At 34.5% G+C, this 22,178-nt stretch overlaps 1 protein-coding gene across 1 annotated transcript in view; it reads right to left on the bottom strand.

The window, feature by feature from the left end:
• DMD (dystrophin) overlaps positions 1-22,178 on the bottom strand; it is a 2,307,273-nt gene that overhangs the window by 1,777,435 nt on the left and 507,660 nt on the right. Inside the window, exon 5 of the mRNA XM_023515448.1 lies at positions 4,997-5,089. Within this exon, the coding sequence (XP_023371216.1) occupies positions 4,997-5,089 (93 nt within the window). The remainder of the gene's footprint in view (positions 1-4,996; positions 5,090-22,178) is intronic.

Below are 22,178 nucleotides of genomic sequence, written 5' to 3'. Positions count from 1 at the left end.
AATATAGTAAAAGAAACCACCTAGGTTAATATAACTGCCTTATAATTTAAAGCAATTCAAACTATGTTTATTGACTTAACTTAAAAAATACAGAAACGTTTGCCTACTTAAAGAAAAAAAACAACAAAAAATCAACAAAATAAAGGACAGGAACATTTATCCCTAAGAGTAGTCAAATGTGTGGCCTTGGCGTTATTTTCATTAATTGGTTTCTGTTCATATAATTCTCTTCTAGGGTTTGTGCAAATGCTCTTTGGCAGGTTATTGTATTTCAAAGTTTCATTCCTCTAACTGCTGTAATGCAAAAATCCATTCTAAGCAGTTTTCTTAAGTTTCAAGAATTCAGTGACACATCATTGTAGAACAAACTGTCTGCATATTTTATTAAAGGTATATTTACTAGGCTACTTTTTAAATATAAGTCAAGCCCCTTATGAGATTTTTGAAGAAAGTACATATGTAAATGTGATTATTGTTCCCACCCAAGGCTTTCCTTTGGGGAAGTATAAGGTCCATACACCATCAACATTTGATCAGATGATGAATATTTATTGTTTATTCGAAATATGAAATTTTCTTTTCTTTTTCATCCATGTAGAAGTTAACAAATACCTTTGGGGTAACTGCATATTTTAACATCCCCAATGTTAGTCATCTTTTTATGAAAGATTCAATGCAAACTTTAGGATATACTGTTAAATTTGATTTTAAAATACTTTAAACAGATTTTGGATGATTTTTGTAAATATGGTAATGAATTGAAGATATGAAATCTTTGCATATATTTGCCATAACCCCTTGATAGCTCAATCCATTATTTAGAAGTGGATTATCTAGTTCTCTTAATTCCTTCCTGGCCTGCTTATTTGGTCAGTTGCTCACTGAATAAATAGGTCAAATAATTATATAAGATATAATTTTTCTCATCACATTCTAAAATTATAAAGTATGCAGCCTTCACATATAGTGATTACAGGATGTGTACTTTGTGTCCTGTGCTGAATGGGAGTTGGAATCAGTAGCTAGTGGTTTAGTGGTGGTGATGGATTTGCACTGATCTGGCAACCCTTTAATGATGAATGGGATTCATTTGTGAAATGCTTGGCTAGACTGCCCTCTATGTGGGCAATGTTAAAGGACAAAACAGTATTCAATCCAAAACACTGATACCATCGTTTTGTCACGAATTCAGCTTAACAGACTCAGCCTTATGGGTATTGCTTCTACTTGGGTGCAGATGTTGCCAAGAAAAAAAAAAAATAAAAGACAATGTGTAATAATCACTTTTTTTCCTACTTAAAAGATAGTTCTCAAGAAATCACTAAGCTAGTCCTAAAGATGAGCCTGTAAGCAGAAAATTTTCCTCTCTTCAGATCTTACTGTCCCTATGAGAGACTCAATTTAAAGAAATGAGTGTGTTCATGTTTGTGCATACTGTTATAAATCTGTTTTCAAAAGAAAAAATATTGAAATGTCTATGAGCATATATTTTTAAAAATGACTGTGAGTTAAGTGGGCCAAGAAAATGTGATGAATTTGGACCATCAAGATTCACCTTCAGGAAGGTCTTCTTGATCCAACTGTGTTCAGTTTCTGGCTATTAGTCCTCTCAGGAGCTAAACGAGTTGCAGACTTCTGTCAGACAAAGTAAAACCTTCCCAGGGTGGCCCATGTCTAGTGACCAGTGAAAAGCAGTGGTATAAACATGCAACATTTTGACCCTACTGAAGACAACTCTGAAAGGTGGTCATTCTAGCTCCAAGTCTCCTATGGGGTTGAATGTGACTGTTGGTGGATCTGTACCAGGGTTCTAGTTCTTCCTCTTTCTACTCCTGTTACCTCTACCCTTCCATGGGTTTTGGAACCAAAGGCATGGCTTAATAAACATGCTGCCTATTAAACTCAATCTCAAAGTCTACTTCCCAGAACCCAGCCTGTAATTAGAAGTGGTTTCAGTAAAAGAGTAGGGGTGAAGTGAGGTAGGAATAATCTCCTAGTAGGAGAGGACAGTTTGTGTGAAGGTCTAAAAGGTTATTCAGTAGGTAGGAGTTCACAAGAAGGGCTTTCAGCAGTGCAAATGTCATCATTACCTTGTAATTGTATGTTGTATAAATAATATAAAGATTCTAGTGTGAATTCGCCCTGGAATTAAGTACAGAAAAAGTGGGAACCTGACTTCTGATAGGTCACCATTGTTAGTAGGATGGGTTATTATCATCAACTAGTTGTCAGAACTGACTTTACCGCTCTAAAGAGAATGGTTTGTACTTAAAAAGAAGAAAAATGTATCAAACTCACATTATCTACTGCTCAATCTTGTTCCAAGCTGCCTACATTATAAAATGTGCTTTATTTTTACGTTAGCAATTTTATTTTGAAGTAGAAACAAGAAAAATACTAATGGGGAAATAAGAGTTGGCATTCTGAGTTTCCCCAAGTTCAAAGAGAAGGCCTTCACAGTATTATTAGTAACACAGTAGGCAGCATTAGAAGAAGGTATTCATGTCTTTCCACTACTTAATACTGGTTTTAATCTGATAGAACTAGAGAGTCCATTGAGTTGGTCAAAGTGTTCTTTAATCTTTGCTGAAATGCAAAGGCTTCTACTATTTAATACTAAGGCATATATATAATTTTGACAAAAATGTATTTTGGGATTCACTGGGTTATAATGAAGAACATTGAGCAGGAGCATTTTAAAATGTGCTTCATACTTTTAGGAGAACAGGGTAGTGTGATAGAAGAGAGAGATAAGTAGGCAGAGACTGGGAAGAGTCTATATCCTTGCAAATCTCAAGGATACTACACCTCAATGACATATACGGGAAACAATAGGCTAAGAGAGAGTTCTTTAACAAGTAAAGACTGAAGAAGCATTCCTTCTGACATTCCTGAGTATAAAAGCTCTTCAGCACACCAATAATAAAAAATTAATAACTCCCGAGCAAATGAATAAATTATCAGACAGAATAGTCTAGAAACTCTATCTTGGAGTGAACTGAGGTGGAGCTGAGAAAGGTTTTGAAGGAACAAAGAAGTTTGTTTTGAGACATATAGTATATAGTATGATTGATGACTATAATTCAAAAGTGCCTTTTAGAATTCTATGCATGCTTTAGTTCTTCTTCTGGCGTTGTCACAACTAACATCTGAGTTACTCAAAGTGGGGACTGCAAACTGGAGCCACTCCAGGAACAACTGGGAATGTGTTTGAAACTTCTTCGGTGTCATTTCATTTTGTAGTGGTCAATTTTATTGTATTTTACATATAATGTTCTGATGGTAAAAGCTATTTCTTCTGCAAGATATTTTAAAAAGTACTAGGCAACAGGAGAAAACCAGTTTGGTGAGAAGTAGGGTATGTTGACTTGCTGGTTCTATTTGACACCGTCACTGTATGGAAAGGGCTGAAAATTGGCTAACTTGGGCTCACTTGAGGCTCTTAGAAGCTATTCACTGTCGATCTTGCTCTCTCCCCGTTTCCTCATTCTCTTCCTATTTTTCTGTGAAATAGAGTTAAGCTTGTTCAAATAATTTGGAATAGAAAAGATTTGGGGGAGGTGGAATTGGGAGAACAATATGGCTGCTGAGTTAAGTAGGTATATCTCTGGTCCATAGGCTATCCGACTCTGAGGAAGACCAATTTACAATTCAGGTTAAAAGTCAAGTCTACAAAATGAAGTTGTGATATCTGCTACAATAGGGATAGACTTCAAATAGTATGCTCAGTGAAAGAAGCTAGTGACAAAAGGATACATACTGTTACGCTCCCATTGATATAAAGTAACCAAGAACACAAGTAGGTAAAGATAGAAATAGCTAATTGCCTAGGAATGGGGAGGGAGTGAGAAATGAAGAAAAAATTCCATTTTAGGGTGGCAAAAAGTGCCCAAATTATATCTCTAAACCTCTGTACAACTCTGAAATACCCTAAACACTTTGATAGATTGGTAGGGAAACCTGTTCCATCCCTAAGAAACTTTGAGAAGCTCCCGAACAACAGAGCTAAATCAGATTGGTTCACATTGAGTTTTACAATTAGAATGGGAACATTTACGTTATAAAATTATATCTTACTAAAACAGTTTTATAAAAAAGTAACCCTCCCAGGAAAAAGGAAAACATATCCCAAGTAGCCTCCAAGTTCTTAAACTCTAGGCAGTTAATGCCATTCATATGATATACCTCAAAGGGCAGCGGTGCCCCATACTGAATGTTTTAAAGATAGTCTCTCATTTAATCCTAATAAGAAATATATACATGATTATCCTTACTTTATTCTTTTCACACTGAAATGGAAAACATTATATTCAATGTCACTAAGATGGTAAGTGGGGAAACTTAAATTTAATTTCATGTTGGTCTCACTAAAATATGTATATGTACTCTCTTTCCTAAACCCAAACAAAAGTCATCTTTTCCACAGTGGTCAAATGAATATAGACAGTCATAAGACCCTATGTTCAGGTGATTAAAAGAATTAAGTTTCTAGAGAAGATTATGAAGTAAGTTTGTGTATATAACACATGCTGTCACACTGATACTCATTTCCCGCTAATACTTTATGAGCTTTAGCTTACATTGTGACTATACCAGACTGGCAAAGATTCATTCCTTCGATAGTGGCAAAAAGGAAAAACGCCTCTCTTTCTACAAAACTATGTAGATGCACTTCCATGAAAATTACAGAACACACATATTTATGAAGAATACACGTATTAACTTATGGTTGAAACTTTGGACTTTTTGCATGATCATTATCCAATAAAATAAAATTTAGAAAAATATCCCTGCAAATGTACCAGACCTCATTTTGTGCTTTTTGGATCCTTAACATCTCAGATGATATGAATAGTGCCAATTTGAAACCAGCACTAGGGAGATGAGCTCGGAATTGTTAGAGATATACTTGTTTGGTGTGCAGGTCAAGGGTAAAATTGAAAGGGAGAATTAGCAACGTGTTATCCAAAGCGGAATGATTCCTAAGGATTCTTACCTGCCAGTGGAGGATTATATTCCAAATCAAACCAAGAGTCAGTTTGTGATTTCCATCTACAATATCAGTGCTTCCAATATTCACTAAATCAACCTGGTAAAGAGAAGGGGAAAACATTTGAAGATAGAAGACCAAACAGCTAGTTGAAAAAAAAGAAAAAAGTGAAGGTAATTGCATTTAGCTATTTTCAGAACCTAAACAGTCTTATGGCTTTTAAAGGAAATCTAGAAATGAAACAAAATACATTTGTAAGTTCATTTTCCATAAAAAAATGTGCCTGAAAATACATTTATAGAGATGGAAAAATTAATGTACTTTTAGCATAGGAATGGATTTCTGCAGATTAAAGAGGTTAATCAGAGTATCTCCAAATAAAATATGTGGGTATAATAACCCGTAAAACCCAGGAAAGTAACCTAAAATTAAGACATAAAAAAAGTTTCCTCAGTCCCGTTAGCTCAGAGAGTGCTATTATGATTAAGCTTGACTGCATTCCACTAAAATGCCCCAGCTTTTGAAAGAATATTGAAACTCTTAACAAACAATAGAACAAATGTCCAGCTCTTCTTTTCTCTGTCTAGGTCTCAGTTTGGAAATCAAACTCTGAAAAAAAAAAAAAAAAAAGGAAATCAAACTGTGGCAGAGTTTTATTTTTCAAGGCAAATCTATGTCTCCCGTCCTTCAGGCTTTTAACCTACTTAAGTGGAGTCAGATTAAATATAAGTATCAGATAAGTAAGCGCACAAAAAAATGTTTAGTGTTATTAGCCTTTAGGAAAATGCAAATTCTAGCCACACTGACATATACCTGCACACTTATCATAATAAATAATAAATAAAAAATAGTGGAATCACATGCGGGAGATGATGTGCAAAAACTGGATCATTCAAACACTGCTAGTGAAATTATACACTTTATAGCCACTCTGAAAAGAGTTCAGCAGTTTCTCACAAACTCAGCACATATATTTACTATAAGATAGCTGTCCTGAAAGTATTCAGTCATGTCATACGAAAGAATAGACACAGACATGGCTGGATACTTTCCTGAATAGCCTTCATGTAACGCAGTAATTGGGTTCTTGTCATTTATCCCACAGAAATGCAAACATATGCCCATACACAAGCCTGTACTTCAGAGTTCATGCTAGCTTTATTCGTAATAGCTCGAAAATGGGAACAACACAGATGACATTCATGGGAGAAGAGTTAAACTATGGGGGTACAGCCACCCCAGTAGACAAGGATGCCTACTCTCACAAATTCTTTTCAACCTAGGTACTGGTAGTCCTAGCCAGAGAGAGAGACAAAAGAAAAAATAAAGGGTATCCAAATTGGAAAGGAAAAAGTAAAATTCTCTTCCTTCAAATGGCATGATCTTATGTATAAAAAACTATAAAGACTCCTAAAAAAACTGTTATAACTAATAGATGAATTGAGTAAATAAACAGGACAAAAATCAACAGAAAAAAATCAATCATACTTCCATATGTGAACAACAAACTACCTGAGAAGGAAATCAATAAAATAATAATTGATAGCTATTGCCTCAACGTAAAATATTCATAAATACATTTAACCAAGGAGGTTAAAAATCTATGCACTGAAAACCATAAAACATTGAGGAAATAAATTGAAGAAGACACAAATGAATAGAAATATATCACATGTTCATGTGTTGGCAGAATTAATATAGTGGAAATATCCATTCTACCCAAAGCACTATACAGATTCAATGCAATCCCTATCAAATTTCCAATGATATTTTTAATAAAAATTCTAAAATTCATAAGAGAGCATAATTAAACCTGGAATATCCTTAGAAATCTTAAAAAAAAAAAGAACAGAGTGTGAAACACTTCATTACTTAACATCAAAATATACTACAAAGATTTAGTAATCAAAACAACATAGCACTGGCATAAAATAAGGGACATGGGTTAATGGAACATAAGAGACAGCACAGAAATAAACACATACATGTACAGTCAGTTGATTTTCAACAACAGCACCAAAAACTCACAAAGGAGAAAAGACAGTCTCTTTTATAACTGATAGTAGGAAACCATATATCCACACACAGGAGGATGAAATTAGACTCTTGTACCATATACAGAAATAAACTCAAATGGACTAAGGACTTAAATTTAAGACCTAACATTTTAAAACTACTAGAAGAAAACTTAGGGGAAAACTCCATGATGTTAGCCTGGGGAAAGATTTTTTTTTTATCTTATCCCAAAGGCAGATGACAAAAACAAATATAGATAAGTAGGATTACATTAAAGTAAAAAGCTTCTGCACAACAAAGGAAAACAATTACCAGAGTAAAAAGACAACCCCTCGAGTGGAAGAAAATATATCTACACTATATATCATACATATATATTATGTATGTAATATATAAAGAACTTAACTCCATTGAATATAAATGTCTTAGCATAACAATTATGAGAAAGACATGATGGCTATGTTGGCCACCTGGATGAGAGTTTTCCAAACTGCATATAGAAGTAACATGCTGTATCCTATGAGAGAATTAATGTACACAATTATGAGCTAATAAAAAAAAGAAAAAAAAATAGGCAAAGTAACTGAACATAAACATGAACAACATATATAGGATGAAAAAAATGTTCACCATCACTAATTATCATAGAAATACAAACTAAAACTAGAAAGAAATATCTCCTCACATCTGTTAGAATGGCTATGATAAAAAAAAAAAGAAAGATAAATTTTGTCTAGGATGTGGAGAGAAGGGCAACATCGCATATTCTTGGCAGGAATGTAAATTAGTACAGCAATTACGAAAAACTGTATAGAATTATTTTTAAAAATTAAAAATAGAATTACCATATGCTCCAAAATATCCACTACTGGGTATATGTTCCAATGGAAATGAAATGAGTGTTTTGGAGAGATACTGCCACTTCGGTGATGGCTATAGCATTAATCACAAACAGCCAAGATATGAGATCAACTTAAGTGTCCATCAGTAGGTGAATGAATAAAGAAAATGTAATATATATATGTATATATATACACACACACACATATACACACACACATATATACACATACACACAATATAATACTATTTAGTCTTAAAAAAGAAAGGGGATTCTGTAATTTGCAACAACATGAATAAACCTGGAGGACATTATGTTAAGTAATATAAGCCAGGCACAGAATGACAGCTACGGCATGATTATGTTTACTTATGGAATCTAAAAAAGTTGAACTCATTGAATTAGAGAGTAAAATTGTGTTACCAGGGGTGAGGGCATTGGGGGAATGGGAAATGTTGTTCAAAGGATACCAAATTTCATTTACATAGGAGGAACAAGTTTGAGATCTACCTTATTACATGGTGACTATAATTAATAAATTTTTTTTAATTGCTAAGAGGGGTGCAGTTGCTCCGTGGTTAGAGTGCCAGCCTTCAGGTGTGGTGAGTTCAAACCTCATCTGGTCCTGAGTAAGAAAAAAAACGTCCTAAAAGAATAGATTTTAGGTGTTTTCACAATAAGAACAAATGATAAGGGTGTGTGGCAATAGATATGTTAATTAACTCAATAGCGTCTATCTATAATGTATACATATTTTAAAATATCATGTTTAAATAAGAAATATATACAGTTTTTATCTATCTGTTAAGAATAAAATAAAAAATAGTTAAAATGGTACATTATAGATATATATTTTTTTACTACAATAAAAAGAAGCCTTTTTTTTAATTGTTGGGGATTCATTGAGGGTACACAGGCCAAGGTTACATTAATTGCTTTTGTTAGATAAGGACCCTCTTATATTTGTGTCTCACCCCCCAAAGGTGTACCAGACCCCATGAGCTGCCACCACCCTCCCTCCTTCCCTTTCTCAGCTCTCCCCACCCCCCACCCCCTACTGTGTACTAGGACCTTAATTATCCTTATATCAGAATTGAGTACATAGGATTCTTATTTCTCCATTCTTGTGATGCTTTACTAAGAATACTGTGTTCCTTATCCATCCAGGTTCATACAAAGGATGTAAAGTCTCCATCTTTTTAGTGGCTGAATAGTATTCCGTGGTCTACATATACCACAGCTTGTTAATCCATTCCTGGGTTGTGGGCATTTAGGCTGTTTCCATTTGTAACACCCACCCAAAGAAAGAATCCATAATACTTAAATGAATGTGCATGGTTATGTTCTAATAAAACTCATCTATGTCCACTGGGAAAACAAATAGATCAGCACTATGTTTTATGGATGCTCAGGTGATAAAAAAAAAATTAGTGTGACAATGCAAGCAAAATAAACAGATAAATGGAATATTAATTAAGTCTGGGAAGAAAAATTAGAAAGAAATAGAAAGACTAGAAGAGGCATGGGAAGGGAGAGAAGGGTGCAGGTGTGACAGAGGGAGAGTAAAAGGCATGACCACACCTATGGAGCATATTGCAAGGGTACAAGTCAAATCTGTCAAGTGTAGAACATAAACGTCTTAACACAGTAATCAAGTAAATGAGGCGAAAGCTATGTTGATTGGTTTGATGTAAGCATGTCAGATTGTATAAAAAAATCAGCACATTGTAACCCACATATGCATAAAAGTATTCATGATATATGTGTATTTGACTTAATAAAAAAAATAGGCTTGGTGCCTGTAACCCAAGTGGCTAGGGCAACAGCCACATACACAAGAGCTGGCAGGTTCAAATCCAGCCTGGGCTCTCCAAACAACAATGACAACTACAAGCAAAAAATAGCCAGGTGTTGTGGCAGGTGCCTGTAATGCCAGCTACTTGGGAGGCTGAGGCCAGAGAATCACTTAAGACCAAGAGTTTGAGATTGTTGTGAGCTCTCAGGCCACAGTACTCAACCCAGGGTGGCAGCTGGAGACTCTGTCTCAAAAATAAATAAATAAAAAGAAATACCAGAAGAAAGGAAAGTGTCAAGTAGGAAAGCATACCCAGAAGAGGGGCTCACACAACTAAGAAGTGAAAGATAGTTGATGGTAAAGGTGCTGCATTAAGGCACAACATGGCATAGCATACATAGTTATTTTTATCACACTGCAGTTAATTCCAATGACGATTACTTTCTAAAGGTCTACACTTAAGTCATGTTACCATAAGCGGGTATTTTGTTGTCTTAGATAATAATTACAAGAAACACAGACACCATCATTATTTGAATGGTAAACTATGCTATTCTTTTTTATTTTTTGTAGAGACAGAGTTTCACTTTATCCCCTCGGTAGAGTGCCGTGGCATCACACAGCTCACAGCAACCTCCAATTCCTGGGCTTAGGCAATTCCCTTGCCTCAGCTTCCCAAGTAGCTGGGATTATGGGCTCCCACCACAACGCCGGCTACTTTTTTGTTGCAATTTGGCCAGGGCTGGGTTTGAACCTGCCACCCTCGGTATATGGGGCTGGCACCCTGCCCACTGAGCCACAGGCACCGCCCTAAACTATGCTATTCTTTGTGCTGTTTCATTCATACGTGTGTCTGTATGTGTTTGTTCAGATAGATAGGTCAGTACGCATATGTGCATATAAAACATCATTTTTCTATTTTAAAAACTATTGAATTTCCTTATACTATGTACACAAAAGATAACATTTTATACAAATGCCTAAATGAAATCTCATAAATGCCTATTTCTTATTTTTCTTCAGATGTGCTTTTCTTTCTATGGTCACCAGATGGCCAAGGGGAGGACTTTGAAGGCAATCATAGTAACATTCAGCAATGAAAAATATGTAGCAGTTTTTTAGGATGAGTTCACCAAGTTAATTGTCAGCCTTATATGAGGATGCCAAGCCTGATGTCCATTCCAGAAAAAGAGTTCCAAAATGGCTTTGAAGAGTAGACTAGGTGCTAGTGTTGGTGCCGCCAAAGGGGTTTACTTCTAAAAGGACCACACTGATTGATATTTAGCACTTAGATATTATAGCAGTTTTCCTATGCTAAGTTCTCAAACTTAATTGTCCAACTTCATATTATAAGAGGTAAGAGTACAAGAATTGCTTGTACTTTTCTTCCTTCTGAATCAGTTGTTATGCATCATTATTCATCTTACAGAGTTTTAATTCTCATTTTCTTTTGTTTGGATCCAAAAAGGTTTACTTATCTTGTCAATCTTTTCAAAGAACTGCGTTTTATATGGATGAATCTATTTTTATCCATTTTCATTCTTAATTTTTTATAATTCCTTAAGATATATACTTACGTCTTTTATTATCATCTTAAAAAACTGTTTAGGCTATACATTTCTCTCTGAATATAGTTTTCACTGTGCCCGCAACATCGTCAGAGTATGTATGACTTTGTGCATTTTACCAAGAGGTTTTATACCTTTTACGTGAATCTGCATTTCACCAAGAAACAGAATATCAAAGATAGATGAAGTCTCCACAAAGTCAGACTTGAAGTTAGATCTGGATACGAGAGATAATTCCTTAATTACATCTAGAAAATTCTTCATGAAAGGCCTTACTAGGCTCTCTTAAAATGAATAAAAAATGAAGCACCCCCCATGTAGACAACAAATAGTATTTATTTTGGTTGTGTGTTGTCTCTTGCTGCGCCTATTGTTTTTCAAACTACCAAATAAAAGAAGACCAATTATTGCAATCACAAAGGCTGTAGAGGAGGGCTGGTTTATTTATTTATTTATTTTTTAGAGACAGAGTCTCACTTTGTTGCCCTTGGTAGAGTGCTGTGGTGTCACAGCTCACAGCAACCTCCAACTCCTGGGCTTAGGTGAGATTCTCTTGCCTCAGCCTTCTGAGTAGCTAGGACTACAGGTGCCCGCCACAACACCTGGCTATTTTTTTTTAATTGCAGTTTGGCCAGGGCTAGGATCAAACCCGCCACCCTTGGCATATGGGGCCAGCACCCTACTCACTGAGCCACAGGCGCCGCCAGGGTTGGTATTTTTGTCATATTTCAAGAGCATATATTTTTATGGTCTTTGCATTACTATTGAATGCCACATGTTGACAGTCCGTCCCGTTTTGACTATGAATTCCCATATAGTAACTAATGGTTTCTGTTGTAACTTCTCTTAACATGTTTCTTACCATGTAGCTGTGATTGATAATGATTTTCTGACTACATTATTAGCTATGCTTAAATAATCATCACTGTGTTAGACAATTACTTCTCTTTTTTCTTTTACACATTTTCTTTCTAATACATGCTCTAGAATTGCATCTTTTTATGGATTATCCTCAATATAATCGCTAAGTAACTGTGGGTAGGGAAAACAAATCTCAAAATCTGTTAAAATCTGTGTTAAATGAATAATTATGTCTGCCTAGTTAGCAAAAAAAAAAGTGATGTGATATATATGTCAACATATGACCTCCTGTGCCTGTGCATCAGTGCTGTGACAAGTTCGAGATCAGCGGTTCTCAACCTGTGGGTGGCGACCCACAGACACTGTGTTAAAGGGATGCAGCATTAGGAAGGTTGAGAACCACTGCCAGCAAATCAAATATTGAGGTCATTAAGGATATCCAAAGTTCTGATTTTTTAAATTTGATATAATGAAACCATATGATACCTAATTCATAGGTGTGAAAATTGATATTGTGTGAAATTTAATAGTATGTGTTGAATTTTTGAAAAATAAGCTCATCTACACATGACAATTGGCTTTTGGAGTTCCTGACAAAAGGCCCAGGATATTAATCATAAAATAACACTGAATTTGGGCTCAAAGTTTTACACATATCTTTGGAAGGTGCTTGATTCAAATGTAATTTGTAAGGACAGAAAATTCCTACCATTTGCATCAACATAATGGAAACTTCTTGTGACTCCAGTAGGATATTTAAACATGAATCAAAAATATACACAAGGAAAACTTCATAAATGGGGTTTTACAATAGAGTAGTCTCGGTATTTTCTAGGTCTTGGGACAAGAATTGGAGGAGGTTCCTTTTCTGTCCCTACACTGGTACTTGGATTGAAAATCTCTGATTTTGTACAAAAATATAAATTTAGTAATTCTAAGATTAATGTCTAAGCATTACAGGAAGCACTGTTAGTTCCAGGTACTTTGACTCCTAAATGAGTTTGCTAATCACTGGGGTTTGCGGAACACTTCTCTTTATTTTTTTAGTCTAGAAGAGCAAGAAACCTCACTGTTTTGTTTTATCCCAGGTTACTTTGGGAACATGGATGCAATTTCTAGCATGGTCAATAATATTTTCCATAAGCTTAATTTAGATATCCCATGGCGGCTTCAGTAAAAGAATCTGTACATATTATATTGATATGTTCAATGGTTAAGAATACTTCAGAAAATCGTAAGATTGAGGTAAACTTGAAATATGATGGTTCTGTGAGAGATTATTGACCTGGACAAGTCTATGTTATTTTATTTTGCTTTACAAAATAAGAATAGTAGATTAAGGTTCATCAAGAACATGAGACACGTGAGTTTATATTGAGGAGCACTTCCCATGAAAACAATTTCACTAACCAGGTCAAATAATAAAAATAAAAATGAAAAATTTTAGGGCAGAGAAGAAAGATAAATAAAAGTAGGAGAGCTAGAATATATTCCTGTGGTGTGTGTATGTGTGTATGCATCTACATAGGCATGTGACTGTGACTATAATTTATTTGACAAAGTTCTGAGAAATAAAGCTTTGATGGATTTATTTTTAATACTTTTCTTTCTTGGTAGAGGATAAACGTTTTCACATTTAGTTTTGTCAATCGGTTAAACACTTGGAAATTACAGAAAGTTAGAACTCATTAACTAGGAGAACCATCTCATTTATAATAAGAGGTATTTTCTTCTTCCTGCCTTTTTAGACAACCACTAACAAGGACACTTCATAGGTACCAGACACTAATGAAAATACATCCTGAATCACACAACCAAGTAGAATTAGGCTAAAGCTGAGAGGTTTCTTGACATTTGTTTCAAAGGAAGTGGTTCTTTCATATATTAATAATTTCAGAGTTCAAAATTCATCCCAAGAAGTAGTCACTTTTGCTCCTACATATGCGATCTAAATGCTGAACATTTTTGAATGAGGGAAGAAGGAGGAGATAAAGGCAAGCCATTTTTTTTTCCACTCATCAGTCTTGGTATGACAAAGTACTTGGTACTAACAAAATGCTACAAATTAAATAAATTCCATAAAATAATTGCACAGAGAATAAAGGAATTGTTAAAAGAACTATGAAGTATCAGTTTTAAAACTTTGGGTTGATTTCCTAAACCAGAATCTTCAACAATAACTAATGGTTGGGGACTTACTATACATGGGAATTTATGATCTAAATTATCCTTTCTGACAAACCTCATGCTTATATTTTCACCATCTTGTATTTTTTGGTTTTTCGTATTCATCCATTTCTTTCTCATAAAGTGTATACAAACTGAGAAATTCCTTCCAACCTTTTAGATGAACAAATTTGCTTTCTAAAATGTTGAAGTGCCTTTCATACAATGTTTGCCATCATATAGTCAAGCTAAAGAGACTTCTGCATATGCAGGAGAAACTTCTTTCGTATTAATATAATCCTTCCAAATATAATGCATTTAAAACATCAAAAATGCAGAAAAAGCAAAGTAGCTCCACTGCCCTGCAGCATGTGATTTTATACCACATTTAATATTTACAGTACTTAAAATTTCAAGACTTAATGGCATAAACCATACCTATTTCCTTCTATTGAGAGATGCTTGTATTGAATCTTTTATTATTAAATGATGACTCGTTCAACATATCCAACCTAAACCATGGCGCCACATTGCCATTGTGGACGTGGATTTCCAATGACCTGTTTTTTGCTTTCCCTGCCATATCTCCATATTTCAAAGATTATTTTTATTTTTCTCAAATATAGACATTTTAATTGAAAAATACTTTGTAAAAGTATATATTTACTTAGACAATAATGTAAGATTTAGTCCTGGTCACTCACTCGAAGGTCACTCACTCTCTACTTCCATTGACTATTTCATAGATAGTCATTTATCCCTTTTGACCACCCAACATGTCACACACAGAATGCTGAGGACAGAGATAGAGCCAAAAAACCCCCACTATTTCATCAAAATGCTTGAAGCCTTTTGAAACATTGAATTTCTTTGTATTTTGAGAAAAAAGTCTTTGTATTTTGAATGTGTTTCTGATCACAAGGTTATATCATAAGGGAATTCTTTTTAATGAAGCTATACTTTGACAACAAAGAATTGAGGCAGTTAATAAAAAGAAAATTTTATCATCTTAAGAAAATATAAACATTTAATGAGGTGAGCAAAATTAAAACAAATATATCAAAATAAAAGTTTCTACACAGGTAGGCTGCTTGAACATAGGATGCAAACTAAACTTTTTGGCAAAGTAGCTCTTATAACTAAACTCATGGAACTTCTTATATGATATACTGGGAGCCATTCCTTGAGAAAATGGACACTGTCCTCAATAATAATAATTTCATAATCTAGATTAAAGATATGTACACCTTCAATATTATTTAATTTGATTTTTAAGAAATATTATATATCTTATATCTGGCAATAAAAATGCCACTTTAATGAAAACAAAAATCCCATGTAAATTTTATTTTTTTAAAATCATAACTGTGTACATTAATGCATTTATGAGTTACAATGTACTGACTTGATATACAATGTTGAATGCTTACATCAAACTTGTTAACATAACCATCACCTCACTTATTTATTTGTTGTGGTAAGACATTTATACTCTATTCTTAATAGTTTTGAAATGTACCATTGCATTATGCACACTAGGAGAGGTCCCACCAAATAACCTCCCGCCTCCTGGCCTCCCCCCTCCCCTCCCTTCTCCCTCCTCTTCTGTCCTTTCTGGACTATCATTATGTTTTATCATTCCTATAAAGGTATAGGTGATTATATATTGATTTCGGAGTAGCATTGAGTACATTGGATACTTCTTCTTCCACTATTGAGATACATTACTAAGAAGAATATGTCCAGCTCTATCCAGGTAAACATAAAAGATGTAAAGTCTCCATCTTTTTATGGTTGTATACTATTCCACGGTATACATATACCACAATTTGTTAATCTATTCATGAGTTGATGGGCACTTGGGCTACTTCCATGACTTGGCAATTATGAATTGGGCTGCAATAAACAATCTTTTGCAAATGTCTTTGTTGTAAAATGATTTTTGATCATCTGGGTATATACTTATTAGAGGAATTGCAGAATCAAATGCCAGGTCTATTTTTAATTCCTTGAGTATTCTCCAAACTTCTTTCCAAAAAGGCCATATTAGCTTGCATTCCTATCAGCAGTGTAAAAGTGTTCCCTTCTCTCCACATCCATGCCAACATCTGTAGTTTTGGGATTTTGTGATGTGGGCTCATCTTACTGGAGTTAGATGATATCTCAAACTGGTTTTGATTTGCATTTCTCTGATGATTAAGGATGATGAGCATTTTTTCATGTGTTTGTAAGACATGTGCCTGTTTTCCTCAGAGAAGCTTCTGTTCAAGTCTCTTACCCACAAATAAATGGGGTTATTTGTTCTTTTCTTGTTGATTAGTTTGAGTTCTCTGTGGATTCTAGTCATTAGACCTTTATTGGAAGCACAACCTGCAAAAATCGTCTCCCATTATGAAGGAGGTCTGTTTGATTTGCATACTGTGCTCTTGGCTGTGAAGAAGCTTTTTCTTCTCTTTCTTTCTTTTTGAGACAGTCTCAAGCTGTCACTCTGGGTAAAGTGCAGTGGCATCACAGCTCACAGCAAACTCATACTCTTGGGCTTACGCGATTCTCTTGCCTCAGCCTCCCAAGTAGCTGGGACTACAGGCGCCCACCATAATGCCCAGCTATTTTTGTTGCTGTTGTTGCAGTTGTCATTGTTTTAGCTGGCTGGGGCCAGGTTCGAACCCACCAGGCTCCCTACCCACTAAGCTACAGGCAAGCTCTGCAGAAGCTTATCAGTTTGATCAGATCCCAGTAATATATTTTTGGTGTTGCTTCAATTGCCAGGAGTGGGGGTCAATCCTCCTCATAAAATATTCTCCCAGGCCAATTTCTTAAGTATTTTCTCTGTACTCTCTTCTAGTATTTTTATAGTTTCATGCCTTAAGTTTAAATCTTTTATCCAGTGTGAATCAATTTTTTTTAATGGTGAAAGGTGAGGGTCCAGTTTCAGTCTTCTACAGGTCACCAGCCAGTTCTCCCAGCACCATTTGTTAAATAGGGAATCTTTCCCCCAATGAATGTTTTTGATAGGCTTATCTAAGATCAAATGACGATAAGTGGCTGGGTTCATCTCTTGGTTCTCTATTCTGTTCCATAAATCTACCTCTCTACTTTTGTGCCAGTACCAAGCTGTTTTGATCACTATAGATTTATAGCATAGTTGATTATCCCACCCAACTCCTTTACTGTTATTTTTTGCATCAATGAAAAAAAATAGGGGGGTTGAGAGGTATAATCAACTCACCTTATAAAATTATTTTAAACACTGAAATGTTTCAATTAAAAACTAATGATATCATGCATCTGAAGGTGACTTCCAAATTATAAGATATGTTTGTGTATATTTTTGTATTCCATACAAGAATATTTTGAAAGAAGTACAACAATTACTATTAGTACATTTCATAATGATGAAGTGGATCCAAGTCACAAATTCATTTGGCAAAGACCTTACAATGGGTAAGTTATAGAGTTAACAGATCTACTCAGGGTTGTCCAACCTGTGGCCCTAGGCCCCTGGGCTGTATACTGATTTGTTGAAGAATGATTTTGCTGTGGGAATTTTGTTCTGTGTTGGATATTACAGAAAGTATGCAAGGACTTTTTTTTTTTTTCTCATTTGCTCTGCTTAGTGTTTGTGTATTTAATGTGTAGCCCAAGACAACTCTTATTTTTCCAATGTGCATCAGAGAGAAGAAAAAAGGTTGGACACTCATGATATTTCTTCTAAATCCTTAAGAATGAATTCATTTAAAGTATAGATATTTTACAGGCCCATTGTGTGGACTCAAAATTTAGTGTAAGAAATCATACTTGTCTGACATAAATTAACTTAAAAACTGGAATTTACATTTGGACAGTGGATTTTTATGAGGGATGAATGGTAGTAGTTTATATTCAGTCAAAGATATTATATACTGACATACTCCAAAATATGGCTATTTAAGTTTCTGAATATCTAAAGGACACATAAAATACTAGTTTTAAAGAACACTTTAGAACCTCCTTTATCTAAGATTATATGCCAGCAACAGTGAACACTATATCATTTTTTCAGATTAGTGACATTTGACAACCATTCAATTCATTTCAGTGACAATTTTCAATGACATGATTAAGCGAATATTTGAACATAGCTGTCATCTGAATTTTCACCCTAGGCTTTTTAAATACTCACTTTGGATTTGTGGTTTAATAATGTATGACAATGATCTTATTTGCTTTCTGTTATCTCACTTGGTAGATTTGAAGTTGGTAAAAATTTTCCACCTTGTGATAGACAATTGATAAGAGCGGTATACTGAACTTCATTATGAGATCTACAACTGTGTCAGCTAATACTAAATTGTATTAAGTAAGTAATGTCTGGTTATGTACCTAGGGTGTATATCAACACCACATTCTTAACAGAGTTTTTAAAAGACATTAGAATTCATAAAATATAAACATAGAAATTTTGGGAAGGAGGAAGAAGACACAAATTGGGAAACTTTCTTGTCTGTAAAGGAAGACAAGGGTCATAACACATCTGGAGGGCAGTTTAAAGAACCACAGACAGTTAAATCTCAGGATCAGATATGTAGTTGATAAATTTCTTTACCAGTGGAAAAAATTAATCATTCAAGCAGACACAAAATGATTAATAATCTGATAGAGAAAACTCATTTACTGAAACTTAGTTGTATCTAAGGGAAAAACTCTATTAATAAACAAGTTTAAATTGCCCATTAAATGTCTCTTTTCATTTGGGAGAAGTGAATTCAGAATGCCTAATGAAGGGCACTGCTCTCAAAGAGGAGTATGAATGTGTAAGAGAATGATGAATGGCTATATGAAAGGTATTTCCACCTTATTTGGCAATCACTCTGCCTACCTTCAACAAGTCACCAATAAATGGAAGACATGGATGTATTTTTATCTACAGCTGGTGTGGAAACAATATTAACTTGGTAGCATCATGTCCTGTTGTACAGGATTTTGTATTTTCTTTTGTTTGCTTTTTAAAATCACTGCCAACACTATTACAAATGAGTTTTGCTTTCAGCAAATATTGTTATAAAGGTAATGCTGCACTTAGAAGTATTTTCCTCTCAAGACATGGTTTTCCAAAATAAATTATTGATAGCATGGAGAACTTTATGTTAAAATCACCGGCACAGAGAATGCAAATCAGAACATAAACGTTGGGTCTCTTGCATCCTCTATGGAGGTAAGCTGTGAATGAAGACTGCAAGTTAGAAGTCATGGCAGGCAAAGTAAAGGAAACTGAGGAACAAGGTTAAGTGAAGGAGCTGGGTTAGAACTAGTGAATTATGGCAGAAGGGTGTGTGCTAAAGTCAAAGAGACCCCAGGAAAGAAGGAGAAGACAAAATGAATTTGACCCAAGAAGATCTTGAAACTACCAAAAAGTATCTTTTTGAAAGAAAGCTTCTAAAATCTTTTTCAGAACAAGAGAAGGCTAATTTGTTTAACAAGTGATTTTATTTTTTTATTAAGTCTTTCATACATAGATCATAAATACATTTATGCCATTAAAGGATTCAATGTGTTGATTATTTGTACAAATTGGAATGCTTACTACTCATTAAACAACACAACCTTCACCACTTTTACCCAACTACAAGATTAAGACATTTATGCTCTACCCCTGATAGATCCAACTTGTACTTGCTGTATGCTCCATAGTTGTTCTTAGTAACAAGTGATTTTAAAAACCAAGCTTGTTGATGGTTTTTTTTAAATTGGGAGATGGTTTATACAAATTTCTATTAGGAATTATCAATTTATTAGAATATGGATGAATTTATTACCAGTATCCAATTTTTTAAATATAATAACCATGTAGTTATACGTAGAATCCATTTTTGGTTGCTGTATCGCTGGCACTTATCTTTAACATTTCCTTTCTATTTTTAAATTGCATAGATTTGTTTTCTCCCCTTTTATACTCATCATATTTATAATAAATGTATGTATTTTATGTAATTACAAAAACTAAATACTAGCTCTTAAATTTATCTAGTAGTTCTTCTTTCTAATTTCTTCATTTATCTTTAGTTATTACTTTCCTTAGAGCATTTTTGTAAGATTTTTATTTGAAAGTTTGATTCAATTGATTCTGTCCTTTTTTTTAATGAAGATAAAATCAAAGACAAAAATTCAACCTCAAACCTACGCTGTTTCTCATGGGTTTTAGTACAGAATGTTTTTTTCCTTAACAAATGTGGTTTTGTGCTCTTGGTTTCCTATTCAACATACTTTAATTGAATTGAATTTATAAATGTAGTATTAATTTCTAGTGTTCTTATTGCCAAAAATATAAATTTTAGAAGTTCTTTTGGCATACTTAATGACATTTTCACTGCATCTTAATTTATCATCCTTTTTAACTTGTATATGTGGCAGGAAAATTTTAAATATATTAGTATTTTTCCATGATGTTAGTAATTTATATAGAAGAGTAGAAATCAGAAATGACTTTCAGCTTATTTTTCTTTTTGGGTTTTAATTTTCTCCAGGCACCATGGGAAAGAGTATGATGTCATTTGGTCTCCAAATCAGCTAAAAACCCCTCTACTTCCTGTCAGCAGGTGGAGAAAGTAGTATGGGCTTAAAGGTGAATGGCTTCTTGGTACACTTAGCAAGGCTGAACCTTAGTCAACATTAGGGTTCTCAGTGTACAGATTCTCAAGTACTAATTTTGTCTCAGAAAAAAAAAATAGTGAGGATATCTGGAATGCTGATTATACTGTTTTTGTTCCCCCACATACACACTAACCCAGCCAGCTTCTTCACTCCTTCTTGTAAAAGATGACTCCATCACCTGAGGTCTCCTAGTCTGTCTTCTAATTGTACTCAAACAATGAGTAGCACTAGGAGGATATTGGAGGGTTCAAAAAAGAGGCTAAGGTATAGCTCTTCCCACAACAGCCTCACCACATCATGCTTTGAGAATACCTACATATTTTAGATACCTATGTTCAAGTTGCTGCCCTGTGGTCCTTTCCCAAGATGAGAGCTATTACCAAGTTAAGGTAATAATCTGTTAAGATTTAGAGGTAGTAAAGTTTAACAAATCATACTATCTTTATCATTAATTGTTAGGTCCTTTAATCCTGCCCACATTTCTGGAAATATTCTTCTCATTACACTTTAACTTTGTTTTTTTATGTTCTCTAGAATTTTTTTTTAAATTTCAGATTATTGTGAGGATAAAAACGACCAAGTCATCATTTTTGAATATGTTAAGGAGAGTTCCTCTTGTAGTTGTGTCCCACATCCAAAAGGTGTGCCCTTTAAGTGGGACACTCCCTCTCCCCCATGCCTCGTTTCTCCCCCATCTTAAATAGAATTAAGTTTTTCTCCTATGCATTATGTGCTAGATCGTCTACTGGCTTCAAATTGAATATACTGGATATTTGCTTTTCCATTCTTGTGATATTTTACTAAGAAGAATGTGTTTCAACTCATCCAGGTCAATACAAAAGATATAAAGTCACCATCTTTCATTATGGATGAATAGTACTCCATGGTATATATATGCCACAGCTTGTTAATCTATTCCTGAGTTGATGGGCATTTAGGTTGTTTCCACATCAAGGTGATTATAAATTGAGCTGTGATAAACATTCTAGTGCAAATGTCTTTATGATAAAATGAATTTTTTTTTCTAATAGTAAATGCCTAGTAGTGGGATTTCAAGGTCAAATGGGAGGTCTAATTTGAGTTCTTTGAGGACTCTCCATACTTCTTTCAAAAGAGGCTGTATTAGTTTGCAGTTCCACCAACAGGGTGAAAATATCCCTCTTTCTCTACACCCATGCCAGCATCTGCAAGTTTAGGACTTTGTGATGTGGGCTATTTTCAATGGGGTTAAGTAAGATCACAGGGTGGCTTTGATTTGCATTTCTATGATAATTAGGGACAATGAACATTTTTTCATGTGTGTTAGCCATT

Source organism: Otolemur garnettii, unplaced genomic scaffold (assembly GCF_000181295.1).
Source record: "Otolemur garnettii isolate 467f Iridium unplaced genomic scaffold, OtoGar3 scaffold00072, whole genome shotgun sequence".
NCBI lineage: Eukaryota > Metazoa > Chordata > Mammalia > Primates > Galagidae > Otolemur > Otolemur garnettii.
The sequence above is the reverse complement of the archived record's forward strand: the minus strand, read 5'-3'. Positions and strand labels throughout refer to the sequence as shown.